At 41.5% G+C, this 16,693-nt stretch overlaps 2 protein-coding genes across 2 annotated transcripts; both read right to left on the bottom strand.

Annotated features, from left to right (window-relative positions):
• Positions 1–1,425: 1,425 nt before the first annotated feature.
• LOC123124071 (obtusifoliol 14-alpha demethylase-like) lies at positions 1,426–3,105 on the bottom strand. Its single transcript, XM_044544774.1, has 2 exons — positions 2,620–3,105; positions 1,426–2,436 (listed from the first exon to the last, which is right to left on the bottom strand). The coding sequence occupies exons 1-2, from the start codon at positions 3,103–3,105 to the stop codon at positions 1,426–1,428; spliced, it is 1,497 nt and encodes a 498-aa protein (XP_044400709.1).
• Positions 3,106–11,573: 8,468 nt separating this feature from the next.
• Positions 11,574–14,835, bottom strand: LOC123124996 (3beta-hydroxysteroid-dehydrogenase/decarboxylase-like). The gene is made up of 8 exons (XM_044545542.1): positions 14,577–14,835; positions 14,248–14,337; positions 13,980–14,113; positions 13,613–13,771; positions 12,674–12,796; positions 12,521–12,600; positions 11,716–11,923; positions 11,574–11,621 (listed from the first exon to the last, which is right to left on the bottom strand). The coding sequence occupies exons 1-8, from the start codon at positions 14,833–14,835 to the stop codon at positions 11,574–11,576; spliced, it is 1,101 nt and encodes a 366-aa protein (XP_044401477.1).
• Positions 14,836–16,693: the final 1,858 nt, after the last annotated feature.

The raw sequence follows: 16,693 nt of genomic DNA on the forward strand, positions 1-16,693 counted from the left end.
TTGTCCATCACATCATTCTCCTAATGATGTGATCCCTTTATCAAATGACAACACATGTCTATGGTTAGGAAACCTTAACCATCTTTGATCAACAAGCTAGTCTAGTAGAGGCTTACTAGGGACACGATATTTGTTTATGTATTCACACATGTATTTAAATTTTCGATCAATACAATTCTAGCATGAATAATAAACCTTTATCATGAATAAGAAAATATAAAATAACAACTTTATTATTTCCTCTAGGACATGTTTCCTTCATGACCATCGGCGAGGCGCATGCCCATTACATGGACATGTTGCGGGAGGAGCAGTTTCGGGAGGCGCAGGCCAACGCTGCCTACAACCACCAGCTCCTCCAGTAGCACCAACAGGCGGAGGAGCAGCTCGCCACCGGCAGGGCGATCACGCCGGACACAGATCTGGCGGAGCAGGCGGCGCTGCTCGAGTCCTACCGCTCCACCCGCGAGATCTGATTTGCCTGCTGGTGGTACCGCCAGCAATATGACGAACTGGGGGCCGCCTACATGGAGTTCGACGAGGCGGCAGATGAGGTGTGGGGGAAGACCGACGGCGAGGCCGCGCCCCGCCATCACGACCATGAAGCCGACTCGTTCGTGGGTGCCGCCGGCAGTGAGGAAGAGTAGAGCACGGTTGGTCCCCGCCGCTGGGGTCCCAAGAAGGCCACCGCTCCTCCCCTCCTGTTGAGGCCAAGCTTGGTGGGCTCAATATCGACGACCGATTAGCTACTTGGCAGCGACGTGGAGGCGGACAGCTTCACTTCCCGGGTCTCCGGTGGCAGAGGTTAAGGAGGACGAGGTGGAGAGCGCCGAGGCAGAACTATGGAAGGCGAAGCATCGGTTCTCGGGGCTCATGGCCGGACACGGGGAACGGCGCCGGCGACCATAGTTAGTTGTATTAATTATACCTCCCGAGCCAGACGAGCATCACTTAGTTGATGTTGTACGAAATGTAATGAAATCCAGCATGTTTATATAAAATCAGGTAGTGTTTAAACGAATTTCGTCCGGTCTGTTTGCATAGTTTGTTAAGATGTATGCGGGCAGTGTTGGGTGGCTGCCTTGCGCACGCGTGTCCGCGAACTAGTTCCTTTTGTCCGCAAACAGGCGCAGGTGAAAATTTGCGGGTCGCCGTTAATGCCCTAATGACGCATTTCACTCCCAACAGAGAACAACCTTGAAACCAACGAAGAACTCTTATTTCTGATGCACATAATAGGGAGTACAGACCTCTACTAGCTCTCAATGTCGCATCCGTCTCTCTCAATGCAACTTCTCGACTTACAAACACGATTGCATGGGCATTACACATAAGAAAACACGTACGCGTACAAATACACATGCAAATTGCATGCACACAAGTAGATTGACTAACTAAGCGTTTTCGCCACAAAAAAAAGATTGACTAATTAAGTGGATGCACAACGCCATTTCTCTTATATCTAACGAGAAGTTTTCCTTGTGGCTCTGGCAAGAACTTGCTCCAGTCTGTCTTTGGGAAAGGAGAGATCAGTTCCAGCTCAAAGTTCCTCAACAAATGGCTCCATATCACTTTAAGTTGCATGTAAGCATAGGCCTCCCCAGTGCAAACATGTCGTCCACCGCTAAATGAGGTGTACGAGAACTTGCCGCCTATTTTGTCCTCTCTTCTTTCAGGGCCAAACCGGCACGGGTCATATACCTCAGGATCCTTATAGATATAAGGGATGTTATTGTTGACTATAGTAGGACTTGCTACAATGTGGTCTTGTGGAATGTCATATTGTTTGCCCTCGATTGTCTTCACCGTGAAGCGCCTATGTGCCATGCGAACCAACATTGGTGTTGGAGGATGCTTCCTTAGAGCCTCCTTGATGCAACAATGCAATGTATCCATCTCTATAAATGCATTGTAGTCTAGCCCCTTGTCCTTGTATTTGTTATTGATTTGTTGTTGCTCCTCAATGGCAGCTCTCAAGAAGGTTGGATGGCTAAGTAGACAAGCTGCAGTCCAAGTACTAGTGTGAGAGCTGGTGTGTTTTCCAGCAAACAGTAAGCCAATGATCAGCCCGACTACCTCAGCTACTGTTGTAGGGCGACCATCTTTGTACTTGGAGTCAATTAGTTTCTGCAGTGTGTCCTCCTCAACTGTGCCGGAGCTCTTACGGCACTCAACGACATCGGAGAGGATTTGTGTTAGCCTGATGCGCGCTCTATCACGCTGCCGGTTTGCTGAAGTTGGAAGATATGGGAACAAGAAACTGATCAATGTTACACCGTTGTCTTCAATCTCGTGAAAAAGCCTGAATACCTCATCGAACATGTTCTCTCGAACCTCTTTACCGAGCAAACATCGGCTTGAGATCAACATCAGTAACTTCTCGAACTCAAGCTTTATATCAACTATGCCTTCCTCTCCCCATTTTGCAAAGTAACCCTGCATATATGCAACAATACACAATAAGGTTTGTACAACTTGTATGTAAACATGCACTCCAGAACAGACGAGTAGTTACAGTTTAAACTTTGCAATAAATAATGGTTTCTTGCATAAGCCGAGATTGAGGCCAGGCAAAAAAAAAAAACATATGAGTAAAGGCACACCCTGTTTACTACACACCTCCACTTCTTGAAGCATGGGATATACGTGGCTCCTCAACCTTGAAGGCCTCAGTGCTTCGATGTGGAAGCTCATCTGTTCTGTTCGGGTAGCGGTATCTCTTCCATAACCAACCGCCTCGCCAAACATGGGCACAGTGAACTCAAAAAGGTTACCATGGCTGATCTCCGACTCCAAACCTTGGAAGAAATGAGCCATCACCTCTGGCCCGATCAAGAGTGTCACCTTGGTCACTCCCAAGCAACTTACTGTGAAGACACTTCCATACTTGACATATAGATCATTGATCATTGCCGGTAGGCCCTTCTTCAACAGGGTAGGCACTAGTTTTAAGAGAGCAGCTTCATGGACTACCGGTGGACGTTGACCTGTTGTACATTGTGGATCAATGTTGGTGATACTTGCTCTTGAGATCTTGGTGGCTAATACGGTGATGAAAAGAAGAGCTATGGCCCACCACAACATGGTGAGACTTGTGAAGTCCATGATGTTATTTGACCTGCAAGAACATTAGCATGAGTTACTCCTTCCCCCATAATTTTGCTTGGTCCATCCCTATGAGTATTATGTCGTATTGCATATTTTTGTATGGACGTTCAACAAATGGACAGATGAGACTTGAGAGTATACTGTATTCTTACATACATTTACAATTGAGTAAGTTCTTATAAAACCATGACTATTAAATTTACTTCAGAACAAATCGCAATTTTATGGGTTTAGTGAACAACCAAGCATGGAAGCTTTATTTGAAAATAGGGATAGCACCCCCGGCCTAGCTGATAACCTAGCATATACCATATAAATGTTCATGTTAATCGAGCTAGTGGCTTAAAAATATTGACTAGAGTGAAAAAGAAAAAGAAAGAAAAGATACCATATCAAGATGAGAATATTGATGATATATATGTGAAGAGAAACAATCACAGATCATGAAGTAATTTCAACTCAGCTTTATAAATATATAGGAGTATGTCTCAAACTAAAATGAATGAATTCATTGCACTAACTTTAACAGAAGATGTGGCTTGCATGCATACCTCAATACTGTACGTACGAACAGGGCTAGTAGCGAAATGGTACGTCTTGACAAATGGGTCTACAATCTCAGTAGTGTATGTATTACCGGCCAGCTGGTAGCTAGTTAGTGTCTCACATATATAATTAGCCAGCTGGTAGTATCATGAAGCACATCATAAATAATTAGAGCAAGGACGCCGTCCTGAATACCGCAGATAGAAAACACAGGAAGGCGGCTAAGGACGACATTAACATCGATCGAATATTTACAGAGACTATTACGAACTGATATACTAGCTGTAAACATGGACAACGTCTAGCTAGCTGTTAGTAGTAGTAGTAACAGTTTGAGAAGTCCAACATTACTTCCATCTAGCTAGATAGTAGCCACTGTGACTAAAGCATGCCCGTGGTTCTCATTGTTGGAAGCTAACCTTTGGACCTTTTAAGTAGCTACAATACAATGCTGTTTTTCTCTTTGGAAAGGTGGTTGGTACCCCTGGCGTCTGCATCATTTGTGCAGATGGTAATCTTTAATAAAGTTGATGCAAAGCAGTAAGGAAAAGGCATTTTTTTTTGTGGGTAAAGAAACAAGGCATTTTTTTACCATTCGAGATTTCTGGTAACCGGACGGTTACCGGACTGTACTGCCAGCTACAGGAAAATGTTGCTACTGTTTGAAAATTACATTTTTTTTAAATCAAACTTCATAAAAAGGTGTAGATTGCATATGATAGCACTCACAAAATGATGGTCGAGTTTTGATGGATACTCGTCGACTCTGATTTACTGAGACAGCGTCTTCAACAAAATAACAAAGTAAGTTTGCTGCTATTGAGCCTGACCAACAAAGACATGAAGAAGGGTTTTCACCCCGTAGTACCAATATAATCAAACATGGACCCACACATAGAGCCTCTTTGGTTCCCAGGATTCTCCAAATATAGAAATAGAAAAAAAGTAAAAGTTAGACATCATAGTTTAAGTTTTCAGCATGAACTGAAAACATACGTAATTGTGCTATCACCGACGGAAGATTACGGATGTGCAGGAATATCCTTCTAAAATGGAGGTCACTATAAAGGCATTGGCCGAAGTACCCATCTGGGCTTAGTTACGAAGGAAAAAAAAACCATCAACAATGAATGATGGCTGAAATTCTGAGAAAACTTTGTAGATCATAGACTGCTCCGTACACTTGACTGAGATAGTGCCTCTCTCTAGTGGACTTGAATGCCCATCCGGGAAAATATAGCAACCCTTTGTAACCTAACCCTAAGTTCCTGTTACTCCCTCCACTATGAGAAATATGTCAAGTATTGAGAAAAATAATGACAGGGGGCAAAAAGTTAATAAATCTATTATCACAATATAACAAATGTCAATATAGTAAATTGGTGAAATTCAATTGTTCACCATATGAATTTGGTGACAAAAATGGTCATAAATTGACTATAGTAAGGAGTTTGTGACCAAAATGGAGCATTGCAAGTTAGCAAATTTCCTATAGTGCTCTTGCCCTCTTGTATACTTCCAATCTCCGGCCGCCACTGCCATCGATATGCAATCCGGGTCTAGATCATGTCTAGGTTGCCCAAGGAAGAAAGGCGGAAGTGGAGGCATGCACATGCCGCTAATGCCAACCTGACACTTGTATACCTCAAAATATACCATTGTGGCAGTGACATATATCATAGTAACCTTTTTTAGAGTGCTATTTTTCAAGCATTTTTTTGTAGTTGCATTTCTTGAATACACAAAGGTGGTAGTGGCGTATAACAAATTAACCAATAGATTAAAGATACATTTTTGACTTTCACGGTATTATAAGTGGTTAATTATGACATTCCAAAAAATTTATCATTGTATTAATTAAACTAAATAATTAAGAATGAGATATAAAAATACGATTGTGTTTTTAGAATGAAGTGGACAAGTACTCGAATGTCATTTGACAAATGAAGTAAATGAGTATGCGTGCCTTTGCTGCAAGGTTTAAGGGCCAAGCGGAAAAGGGAGCTGCAAGAGGTGTTGAATTGCGTCTTTGTCGACGATATCGATGTGCATGAGCACTTGTTTTTATTGTCCCACTCTGCTTCTTCATGAAGTTTCACAATTAAGCACACATACCTACAGGATGCTTTGTACTCGTCTTCTTCAATCCTGAAGTGCCTACTGAGATATCATAACAACAATAATGAAATTGAATACTAGGTAGCAATGGTATGAAATGCAATGCAATTGTGAGATGAAGTTGAATATTTTTGTTTCTGATACATCATGTGTTGATCAGTGATAGACCATGTGTCAACAATTCCGTGAATTTTGATTGGAGGGCTGGTTGCTAAAAAGGAAATTATGTTAGCCCTGAAATTAAGAATACAAGTTGTTTTTACCACATGACTGACTAGAACAGACTCTTACTTGACAACCGGCCTAAGTGGGATATTCACAGGAGGTTTCGCAAACTCAGTTGATTAGAGACGGTAGGAAAAATCACTAGAGTAGTGTACCAAAACCGGGTCTAAACCTCTGATCTCATTTTATTGAAACCGTTAAAACAAAGTATCCTAGCAGGGGCAAGTGTCAAACAAAAGGAAAAAAAACAAGTGGCAGGTGCCCTGGCTACCGCGGCACTCCCACATGAAGGAACATACGCTCCCAGGATGATCAAAAACGATTCCCAAGGGAGCGACAAAGGTTGAGAGAAAGTAGAAACCAACAACCCGAACAAAGTTCTATCCACGAAGACATACAGTAATAGCACAGTTTTACAAAAGCTTACTCATCATATACTCCGTAGAAGTTAGCAGCCCACGTTAGGCGAGTCAGCATACAGAAGTTAGCAGCCCACGTTAGGCGATGGCGATGTTGCCGATATCTGTTAACGATTATAGATCCATATCTGTTGTCGAGAATCACGTACAGGTTTGGCGACGTCAGAACATAAGCAGATCTCTGCATGCGTGCAACTTATTTTATTACCCATCTTGTGCAAGCAGCCCATGCATGCATGCATGCATGTGCACAGAATCACGTCTGGATCTAGCACGCATACATGCATGCAGCTGATGGAGACATGACGCAACTCTTAACTCTTTATATCTTTTTTGTTATCCATATGGTTTATAGTCCTTTGTTCATTTTGCAAGTTACACTATGGAATTACTTATAACCAAATAGTTATGATTTTGTAGCACTTCAACCCCATATTAAAATTGGAGCTTTGTTATAGCTTTTTGGTACTCTGTTTTGAGAAAACAACCGATTATTGCAGAATTTACTGAGGCGGTTCAGGTCTAGAAACCGCATCACGTATGAACTCCCTACTCCAAAATCCCACATAGCTCATCTATATTATCCGCTCTCCAGCCCTGAAAGTGTGTGTGTTGGTACTATCAGCACCCAAGTGAAAACATTGTACCTATGTCTACTCTACTCATATGGAATTGTCTTAATTACAGAAGAATATATCAATGTACAAATTTTAGCAGCCCACGTTAGCAGATGTCGGTAGCACCTAAGTAAGTAAGTATATTGTCGGCATTTAAGCAAAACACAGTTGCGTAGAACCATAATAAGGAGGAAGAGTACAGCATGCATCTGTGCACAAAATTTAGCTAGCAGCCCACGAGCATCGAGAATCACATATGTTCAAGTCAAAACATAGCCGGCCTCTGCCCTTGCTAAGTTTGATTCTCAGGTAGACCATGTGAACTAAAAAAAAAAGCTGGGCCAATCTGGATGTAGTTGCCAATCCACATCGGTCAATCGGGGAATCTTATATTGTGTGCAAACAGTCTACGTGCACGGGACTGTCTCTACGACGAACACAATACAGGACTCGGCCGTCGGCCCATTTCACTCTTCCTTATTTCTCTAGAGTTTAGTGTGCTTGTCTAGCTTCTTAGTTTCTTTTGAATTTACTACATCAACTAGTGTTTCCTTGGATGACAACTATACTATGGCATGTGTCACGAATTCACGAGAACTCGGTAATTGCTTCTTCTTTTTCTGAGTAAGCGACGAGAGCACTGTTTTCCGATTAGAAAAAAGATTTATGCAGAAGATATTTATACTTGAATTTTTTGGCAGGCTTAGCGACATAATTGTTTGCCTATAAAGTCTCCGCGTCATAATAAAGAGGTTGATTTTTTTTAAAGATTGGTTTTTTATGTTTCTCAAAAAAGCAAGAAAGGACCTCATAGTATGACCTTTGAGAAAACCGTTAGTACACCGTTTAGCTTTTTTACTCTCATATAAATTACTGTACAAAATTTAGCAGTCCACTATTTAGCTATTGATCGATTGTAGTATGTTGTTGTAGTATACTGTGTCAGCATATAAGTAAATCAAGGAGTATTGTGGAACATCCTAAACCTGCATTATTAAAGGAGAAGGGAATAAGTAGTATAGCATTTGCACAAAGTTTAGTTAGCAGCCCACACGCAATGAGAATCATGTCTGCCAAAGTCAAAAGACCATTAATGCCCTTGCAAATCTCATCAAGCTATGTTTGTTTCCCAGGTAGTCCATGTGAGCTAAACAGCAGGTAGTCAGATGGAAAATATTGATTTTTTTCAAGTGCAAGCAGCCAATCTACACGGAACTGTCTCTACCACGAAGGCAGGAGACAAGCACGGGACTCGGAGCAGTTGACTCTTCCTTAATTATTTAGATTTAGTGTGGTTATGCGGTGTCTAGCTTCCCCAGTTTGAACAAACATCTATTAATTATATATTCCCTGGGTCCCGAATTACTTGTTGCTCAAATGGATGTATCTAGCACTATGGAGTGAGTAATTAATATTGAACTGACTACATCCGTAGCGTAGTACATCCCTGAATAAGTCATGCATCACAGATAAATTGGTAATTGCATGCTTTGCTTCTGAGAGAAGTGCAAATTTCAACCATTACTTGTTCCCTAGTTTAATTTGCAACCTGAACTTCAAAACCTGTTAGGCCCCTAAACTCTTGATACCGTTCATTTTACCCCCTTCACTCCATGAGAAAGTGGTTCTGTTGTGACGTGACATCACCCTGTTGTCAACCGTGATGAGCAGATAAATATGTCCACCCATTTGTCGAGTGTCACGTATCAACACTTGGCAAAGTGACGGCTGTACCGACTGTTTTTCCTTTACCGAGTGTTTTTCGATCAATGGATTTAGGTTGGAGACTTAGCCAAGTGCCCGACAAAATAAACTTGACAAAGAATTGGGTGCTTGGCAAACACATCAATTCCGGTAGTGATCTCCCGACATGCCCTATCCCACGATGGCGCACATGTAAAACTCACCCTCGGCTTCGCTCCACCACGAGGCTTAGTCGCCACTGAATAAGACGCCCATTGTTGTAGCTTCGACCAGGTGTCAGTTGCTCGAGTCCCAGTTGTAGCAGCCATCAGTCACCGTTGTAGCGTCCGGTGGTCACCGTCGCAAGCTAGCATCCCATGGACGTCATTGCAACACCTGGTCATCACCATCGTAGCACCCGATGGTCACCATCACAGCCTCGCAACATCCCATGGTCACAGTCGCAACATATCATCATGTGGTCATCGTCGTAGCACTTGATGGTCGGCCAGGGCTTGCAGCATCCTATGGTAACCATTAGAGCATCTGGTTGTCATTGTGATAGCACCCGGTGGTCACCGTCGCAGGACCCAGTGGTCACCATTACAGGCTCCTATATTGGCTACCAAGAGTTGCAGTAGCGGCCATGGCCTAGTTAGTCCCCCCCCCCTGCTAGTCGGTCACCCTTGCAACAGTGATGTGGTGGCATGCCTTATTCATGGGTCTCGATGAGGAATGGGCCATAGGACTGGGAGGAGGATAAGGAGAAGAGGAGGATGCTCTGTCGTGAACTACAGTCAGGCATGTTGTGCACTGGAGTTGCCAAGTTAGCCGATTACTGCGAGAGGTGAGAGAGGCGAGAGAGGATAAAAGCTGCATGCTCGCGGAGGGGGGGGGGGGGTGTTAGTGGTGTAGAACTCTCTAGAGGATAAGGATAAGACAAGGGAGATATATTCTCATCCAAAAACCCCACATATATAGCCCATATATATAATCTTTTTCCAAACCCTAAAGTGTGTATGTTGTTACTGTCAGCACATAGGCAATTACTATGTTATTTTGCCATTCATTGGCCTAAATTAAAGACGCTAGATTCAATTTAAGCTCGCGTACTGAAAGAGACAAACAAGTATTGACTTAGTGTTAACAAGGCCTCTGAAGATAAAAGGTTATCACAAACTATGTATTTTCATATAGTTTGCTCTTTGGAGCTGTTTCATAATTTATAGGCCTGACTCCCAAGTGTCTGTGGTAGTGGGCTTACTATAGATGGTTCTATTGATTTTTTTCTGCAAGAAGATTTTGAGTTTAAACTCATTTTTTCATTTCTCAAGCTACACCAAGGGAAGTACTTACATATGGTGATGATTTTGTATCACATAAACTGCATATTGATTGAGCTTCGGAGTTCATTCACAGACTTGGTTTTGCCGAAATATTTTTCAGCCGACATTGATAAAATCACTCACTTTGTTGCAAAACATAAACAAAACTAATAATTCATTAACCCAGTTTTCGAATAAGAAATTGACTGGGCTACAAGGTTTATTACAGTCCGTTATGAAAAAAGAACAGATTTGATTGTAGACTTAACTATGGCGATTTAGGTCTAGAAACCGCATCAGGTACATACTCCCAGGTCCAAAATCCCACATGGCTCACTTGTATAATCCTCTCAACAAACCCTAAAGTGTGTATGTTGTTACTGTCAGCCCGTAGGTGATATTGCTGTAGCCATGTCTACTTGTATGGAATTCTCTTAATACATAATAATATATTGATGTAGAAAATTTAGCAGCCAATGTTAGCTGGTGCGGTGGGGCTGTTCATGGCATCTAAATAAAGTATATTGTCAGCATTTAAGCAAAACACAATCGTAGATCCATAATAAGGATGAAATAAGTACAGCATCAGCACAAATTTTAGCTACCATCATATCTGCTCAAGGCAAAAGTCAAAACATTAGCCGACCTATCTGTGCCTTGCTATTGTTTTATCCTTTTGAGAACATGCCCTTGCTAAGTTTGGTTCCCGGGTAGCCCGTATGAACTAAAAGATCGGGCCGATCTGGATGTGGTTCCAATCCACGTCGGTCAATCTAGATTGTCTTTGTGCAAGCAGCCCAAGCATGTGCATGAAACTGTCTGTACGACGAACGCATGAGAAAAACGCGAATACTCAGAACAGTTGACTCTTCCTTATTCAAAGTTGTTGTTCAAAACAAGCAAGGTGAAGATGGACAAGTGGTGCAAAATAAAGCCTGACTAGTTGTCCAAAGGCTTCACACTGGTAGATGTTTCGACTTTATTAGCTAGAAGCACACATAGCTAGATAATAGGCTTTTAGGATCTTACTTTCTTATATGAACCATCGAAATATGACCTTACACAGAATGAGTGTGAATAGTGCTTTTCTATGTGGTAAAATAATTGAACTTTATATGCTGAACAACCTGTTGGGGTGTTGACGGAAAAGGCTCGTGCTCCGCGCTTTATAGATAAAGGATTTTGAACAGCCACAAGACCTGATCATGTCTTTAAACATGAATCAACACAAAGAGCACCTTTACAAGTTTTTTTTTACAAGTTTCTAGTCACAAAAGGCTTCATGAGTGGCAAGATTCATGACAACAAAGTAATTAATTCCAACTATAACATGTATATGGTCCTTCATTCATATGCAATTCATGGTGATAGATGAAATAGAATGCAAATCTAATTATGGTCCAATATCGCCACCACACTTTGACTTCAGGTTGAAAGATACACGTCCAGACATTGGTGGGTGCGAGGGGTGGGGGTGTTCTTGTTAGTTGAATTGTCCACCCTCTTTCTTCTAAGATAAAAATATGCAAATCTCACGTTCTTGACCACTTGTAGAATTCAGTAGTCATCTTTACTCCCTCCTAACAATGAAGTTCATAGGAAGTGTCAGCATAGTCAAAAATTATATCAAAATACTAAGTATAGAGATCGAACAAAATAAGTTGAAGCAACAACCTTGAGTGGCACTATTGGTTTGTAACCAAGTTGTTCAGCAGCACTGTTGCAATTGAATGTTCTATTCAGCGTTGCATACTTAATGCTTGCAGATGTTAGCATGCCAGGTTGACGCATTCCGTAAAGAGAGAATATATTATTGTAGCTCCAGTCTAGCAGACATGTTATCGGCTTGACAAGATATGACGGAATTCTTAATCTGAATCGGCTACAAAATGTGCCATAAGGTAGTTATATAATCAGTTATTGCTTGGTTACAGGAAATAATCGATTGACCTCGGCAAAATGTGTCTTATTAATGATACATTGCATTGGCAACTGCAAAATGCATATATACTTTAAATATAGATAACAACAAAGAAATGTGACGATTTACTCTAAAAATGCGAGACCACATGTACACGTAGCTGAGACATGTACTATGGTTTACAACAAATCCAGAATATATAGGGTGTCCATATATTGTTAGGACAACGAATTATTTAATATAGTCAGTTCATTATATATCAAAAGTCTCAGTTGCTATGAATAAATACAAGGGTGTCTTTTCTGCATGTACATGTAGAAACAAGTGTTGTCGGTGTCATATGATGTGCACCAACGTCGATGGGAACTTTGAAATCCACAATCACATGTTGTTAACCACTTTATTTGTGTTCATCAATAAATAGTCATATTTTGGAGGGATAAGATAGTATTGGCTCCTATCCACATATGAAAGTGGCTTAGATATTTCAATGATATAAAAAGATAAAAAATGTGGACATAACGCACCATGATAAGGGAGGGAATAGTGAAATGTCACCTTTTGTATCCAAGTTCTCCCAAAACCATATAAACAAAGTCCCACAAATTCACTGGCTCCAGATTAGTTATAAAGTAGGCCTATAAAACAATTAAAGATGTCACAAGATAATAATGTGTATCTTTTTTGTAGCTCAATTATAAACATATATACTTTTCCTCCACTTCTGTTTGCACCGTCTTTGGTAGAAAGAGTTTTCTCTGCACATAGATGACCATGCACCACGTTCTCAACATACACAAAATCATCACAATTCTTGCCATCACCAATAATTATCTGCAACAATAAGCAATAAGTCATTTACTTCAAACTAGAACACAACAAATGTATTTAGTGTTTTCTTTTTAAAGTATTTGTATTAGCATGAAAAGTGTGTTTCAGATATCGGAGGCACCTCCACTATTGGACCCATCTTTAGAGGTATTGCCAAAAAAGCTGATTCAGTTGTGTAGTCGAGAGGCCCAGATCCGCTGCCCCTTGGGATGTAATTTCCGCACCATGTGTCCATGGGCCGGTAACTGTGTTCGGTTCCATCGCAAGAGGCATGGAGGTGCGTGATCAGGGTTTTGATGTGGTGAAATCATAACTGATGGTTGTGGGAGCAATGGGTGATGGTGACGATGCGTACGGTAGGACCCGAAGGGCTGGATGGGATGGGTCTAAGATCGTATATGTGTTTGGTCAATTTTCATACCCAGCTAGTTTTCATTGCCAGTTGTCTTAGCTTCGACTGGCTTCCCACCAATTAACCAAATTTTGTAAGATTATCAGCTCATTTTCTTCATAAACAAGGCTAATCCATTATATTAAACTTTTTCATGTTTAAAACAAAGCATGATGTGCGTGCTTATTTGACTATGACGTGTGTCGGTGTGTGAGGTTAACTAACCACCAATATCACAAAGGAAAATATTTTTACTACCATATTCATATGGACTATTGAGGCAACAAATAAGGGTCGTGCGCAAACTTTTGTATGTGTCCAAAACATTCTAGTATTAACAAATGAGGTACTGAAAATATTTAGTTTAGAACTATGTTTTAGCTTTATTATTACATTATATTATGTGCAACATATATACATGTACTTACCATCATTCCTCCGTAAGAAACTAAAATTGGCACTATCGTGTCACCGGGACCAAAAATGCTGCCAGGACGTATACAACAAGTGAGAAGCTCATTTATTCCGTTGGCCTTTATCACAAGCTTTTCTGCCTCTGCCTTGGTTTCTGTATATGCATCGGGAAACTGATAACAAGAAAACCATGTGGTTAGCCCTAGAACAGATATACTTTATGCCATTTTAATGAAGAGAAGAAAGGTAAATGTGCTAATGAGCAGGCAAACTAGAATGAGGGATATATAATGCTAGTTAAAGATGACAAATTGATATGAAATGGAGGCCGTAACAAGCAAGCCACTAAATTAAAACTGACTTATTCAATTACAACCTTACCTTATCTGGATATGGCGTTGATTCGTCTACGGCAAACAGGCCATGAACACCATCGAATACAACCCCACTAGAACTAGTGTATATGAGCTTTTTAACCTTGCATGTGTTACAAGCCTCGATGACATTCTTTGTCCCTGTGCTCGAGAAAATAGCAAAACGAAATGTTTAATTTGTGATTAATTAACTTGAATCAAGGGGAGAGTTTACATGGCATCGAGATCTCAAAGGTAGAAAGAAAATTAACTTTACCGATGCACATGTTACGTACCCTCGACGTTGACCTTGTAATGAAGTTGGAAGTTGTTCTTGGTATGATCGGCGGATGCAGTGTGGAAAACAGTATGCACCCCTTCCAAAGCTGCAGTGCATATAAGATCAAATAACTAATCGGAACATATCACAATTGTGGCCAAAACTTGGTGAAAACTACCTGTTGGAGTTCAAGAAATGTTATTGTACAGATCTATTCAAATATGTTGCTATTCATTTCTATATATGTTTATCTTTTTCGTATCTCTCAACTACGGACCAGCAGCTTGTGTGGAGTGATTTTGGCCGCAACCTTCTTCCTTGGATGACAAGCAAAGTAATAAGTACCTTTTGTAAGTTGGGCTAATTCGCAGACGTCGACCGACACGTAGGCGGCGCGGCCGTCTTGGAGGGCTGCGCCAAGAAGCCCATCATCCTCGGCGGGTGACAGGGCGGCCTCGGGGCCGAGGTCTGTGATCCGCACACGCCAATCTCCAGAGCGGAGCAGCGCGGCCACCAGGTGCCTCGCCATGAATCCCCGCCCACCGGTCACCGCGCACAGCCGTGCTTCCCGGCGGCCGCCACCGCTGACCAGGGACGGATACATGCGCGCTAACTAGCTAGTAGAGGTACCCTAATCACAATGTGTGTTAGTGTGCTACCGTCGAAAGTACTTGCTTCCTCCGTTCTAGCATCATTTATTTATATATAGGCTGATGGGTTTGGTTGCATGTGCCGTTGGGAACATGCTTTCAGTGCGCACGTGGGCTGCTAGCTGAGAAAGTAGTGCACAAATTTGATGATTAAGATTCAAGAATCAGTTCAAGTTTCACCTTGGCTACATTTGCATTGTGACATGTACTAAACTAGTGTCTCTCATTTGCTCGCTGCTTCCATTCTGTGCAAAGACCGGGTGGCAGCTAGTACTACACTAGTAGAAAACAGACCTTTTGTCCGCCTCTTTAGTCCCGATTTGGTTACGGCTTGGGACTAATGTAACCATTAGTCCCGTTTCCAACGGCTAGGAGCGGACGGGGCCATGGGTATCATTAGTCCTGGTTCATTTGTGACATATAGTCCCGGTTGGTGATACCAACCAGGACTAAAGAGGTAGTGGCAGGTTGGCGTCAGGCTGGGGGCCCACAAGTCCCTTTAGTCCTGGTTTGTCTCACCAACCGGGACTAAAGTGGACCTTTAGTCCCGGTTGGTGATACAAACCGGGACTAAAGATGTCCCTATATAAACCCCTGCTTCTTCCAGCCCGAGCCCAATCTCTCCTTTCTCGTTTCTCTCCTCTGTTCTCTTCCCTTTGCTCAAGCTCATCCTTCATTTTTGCCAAGATTTGTCAAGATTTGAAGGCACCCCATCTATCCAAGTGTTCACAAAGGTTAGAAACTTTGTCCTTTCATCTCTCACTGCTAGATTAGCTCGTGCAATGCTCTATAAGTATAGCGATTTGTGGGTTTTAGTCTGGGAGTAATTATGTGGACGTTTATTTGATTTATATGCAATTTGAGCTCAAATTAACTTCTTAGTTTGCATATGTGTAGGTGTGGTTTACTTAGTGCCTTCCCGTTCCCTTCCTAACCACCTTCGATCGCCCGCACTGTCCCGTTGCCGGCACCACCTTGGTGAGCCTCTTGTTCTTATTCTTTTTAAAAATATCATGTTTGTATTATTTAGATAGTTACTTCTATAATTTTCTTACCTGTATGGTTGTTTGTTATACATATTGGCATGATTTTAATATCCGTCCCCGTCAGCCCTCGTCCGGTTTATGATTCAGATGTGGTATATATATTCTCTTTTATAATTATTTGTTGCATTTCGTGTTTATGACAATTATGCCCATCAAGTTGATATAGATATTTTTATCTAGGAGGTATGTGAACCGGAAATTGCAACCGACCCTCTTGTCGAGAAGTTAAATTTAGTTGAAAAATAAAAGAGTATTTGCAAGAAAAAATTAAAAGAATTGAAGAAGAGAAGATGAAACTGGAGCTGTATGTTGCCGATGTCGTCGATGATCACAAGATTAAGATGGATGCAATGCACTTGAAGATTAGAAAGATTAGAAAATATGCTGTTAATAAAGAGGCTTGATATCACTATTTTGTTGGATCAATTGTTACCTTAGTTGCGATCTTGATCGTATTTTTTGTTGCATTTAAATGCTTTAGCTAGATAGTTGTATGTTGTTTTATGAGAATAAGTGTGTATGAACTTGTATTAATTTGGTCTCTTCGGTGTTGTGTAATGAAGATGAGCCGACAATGGATGTATGATGACCGACGCTCTCCCTAGTTCATTTATGGCGTGCATATTTTTCTGCTTGGGGCTGAGGCAAACAAGCGGGATGGTTTTAAGTGTTGTCCCTGTGCTGTCTGTAAGAATGATAACAATTACTCTAACTCAAGAGTCATTCACGTCCACCTGTTTACGTCCGGTTTCATGTCCGGCTATAA

The sequence above is a fragment of the Triticum aestivum genome, chromosome 5D (assembly GCF_018294505.1).
Source record: "Triticum aestivum cultivar Chinese Spring chromosome 5D, IWGSC CS RefSeq v2.1, whole genome shotgun sequence".
NCBI lineage: Eukaryota > Viridiplantae > Streptophyta > Magnoliopsida > Poales > Poaceae > Triticum > Triticum aestivum.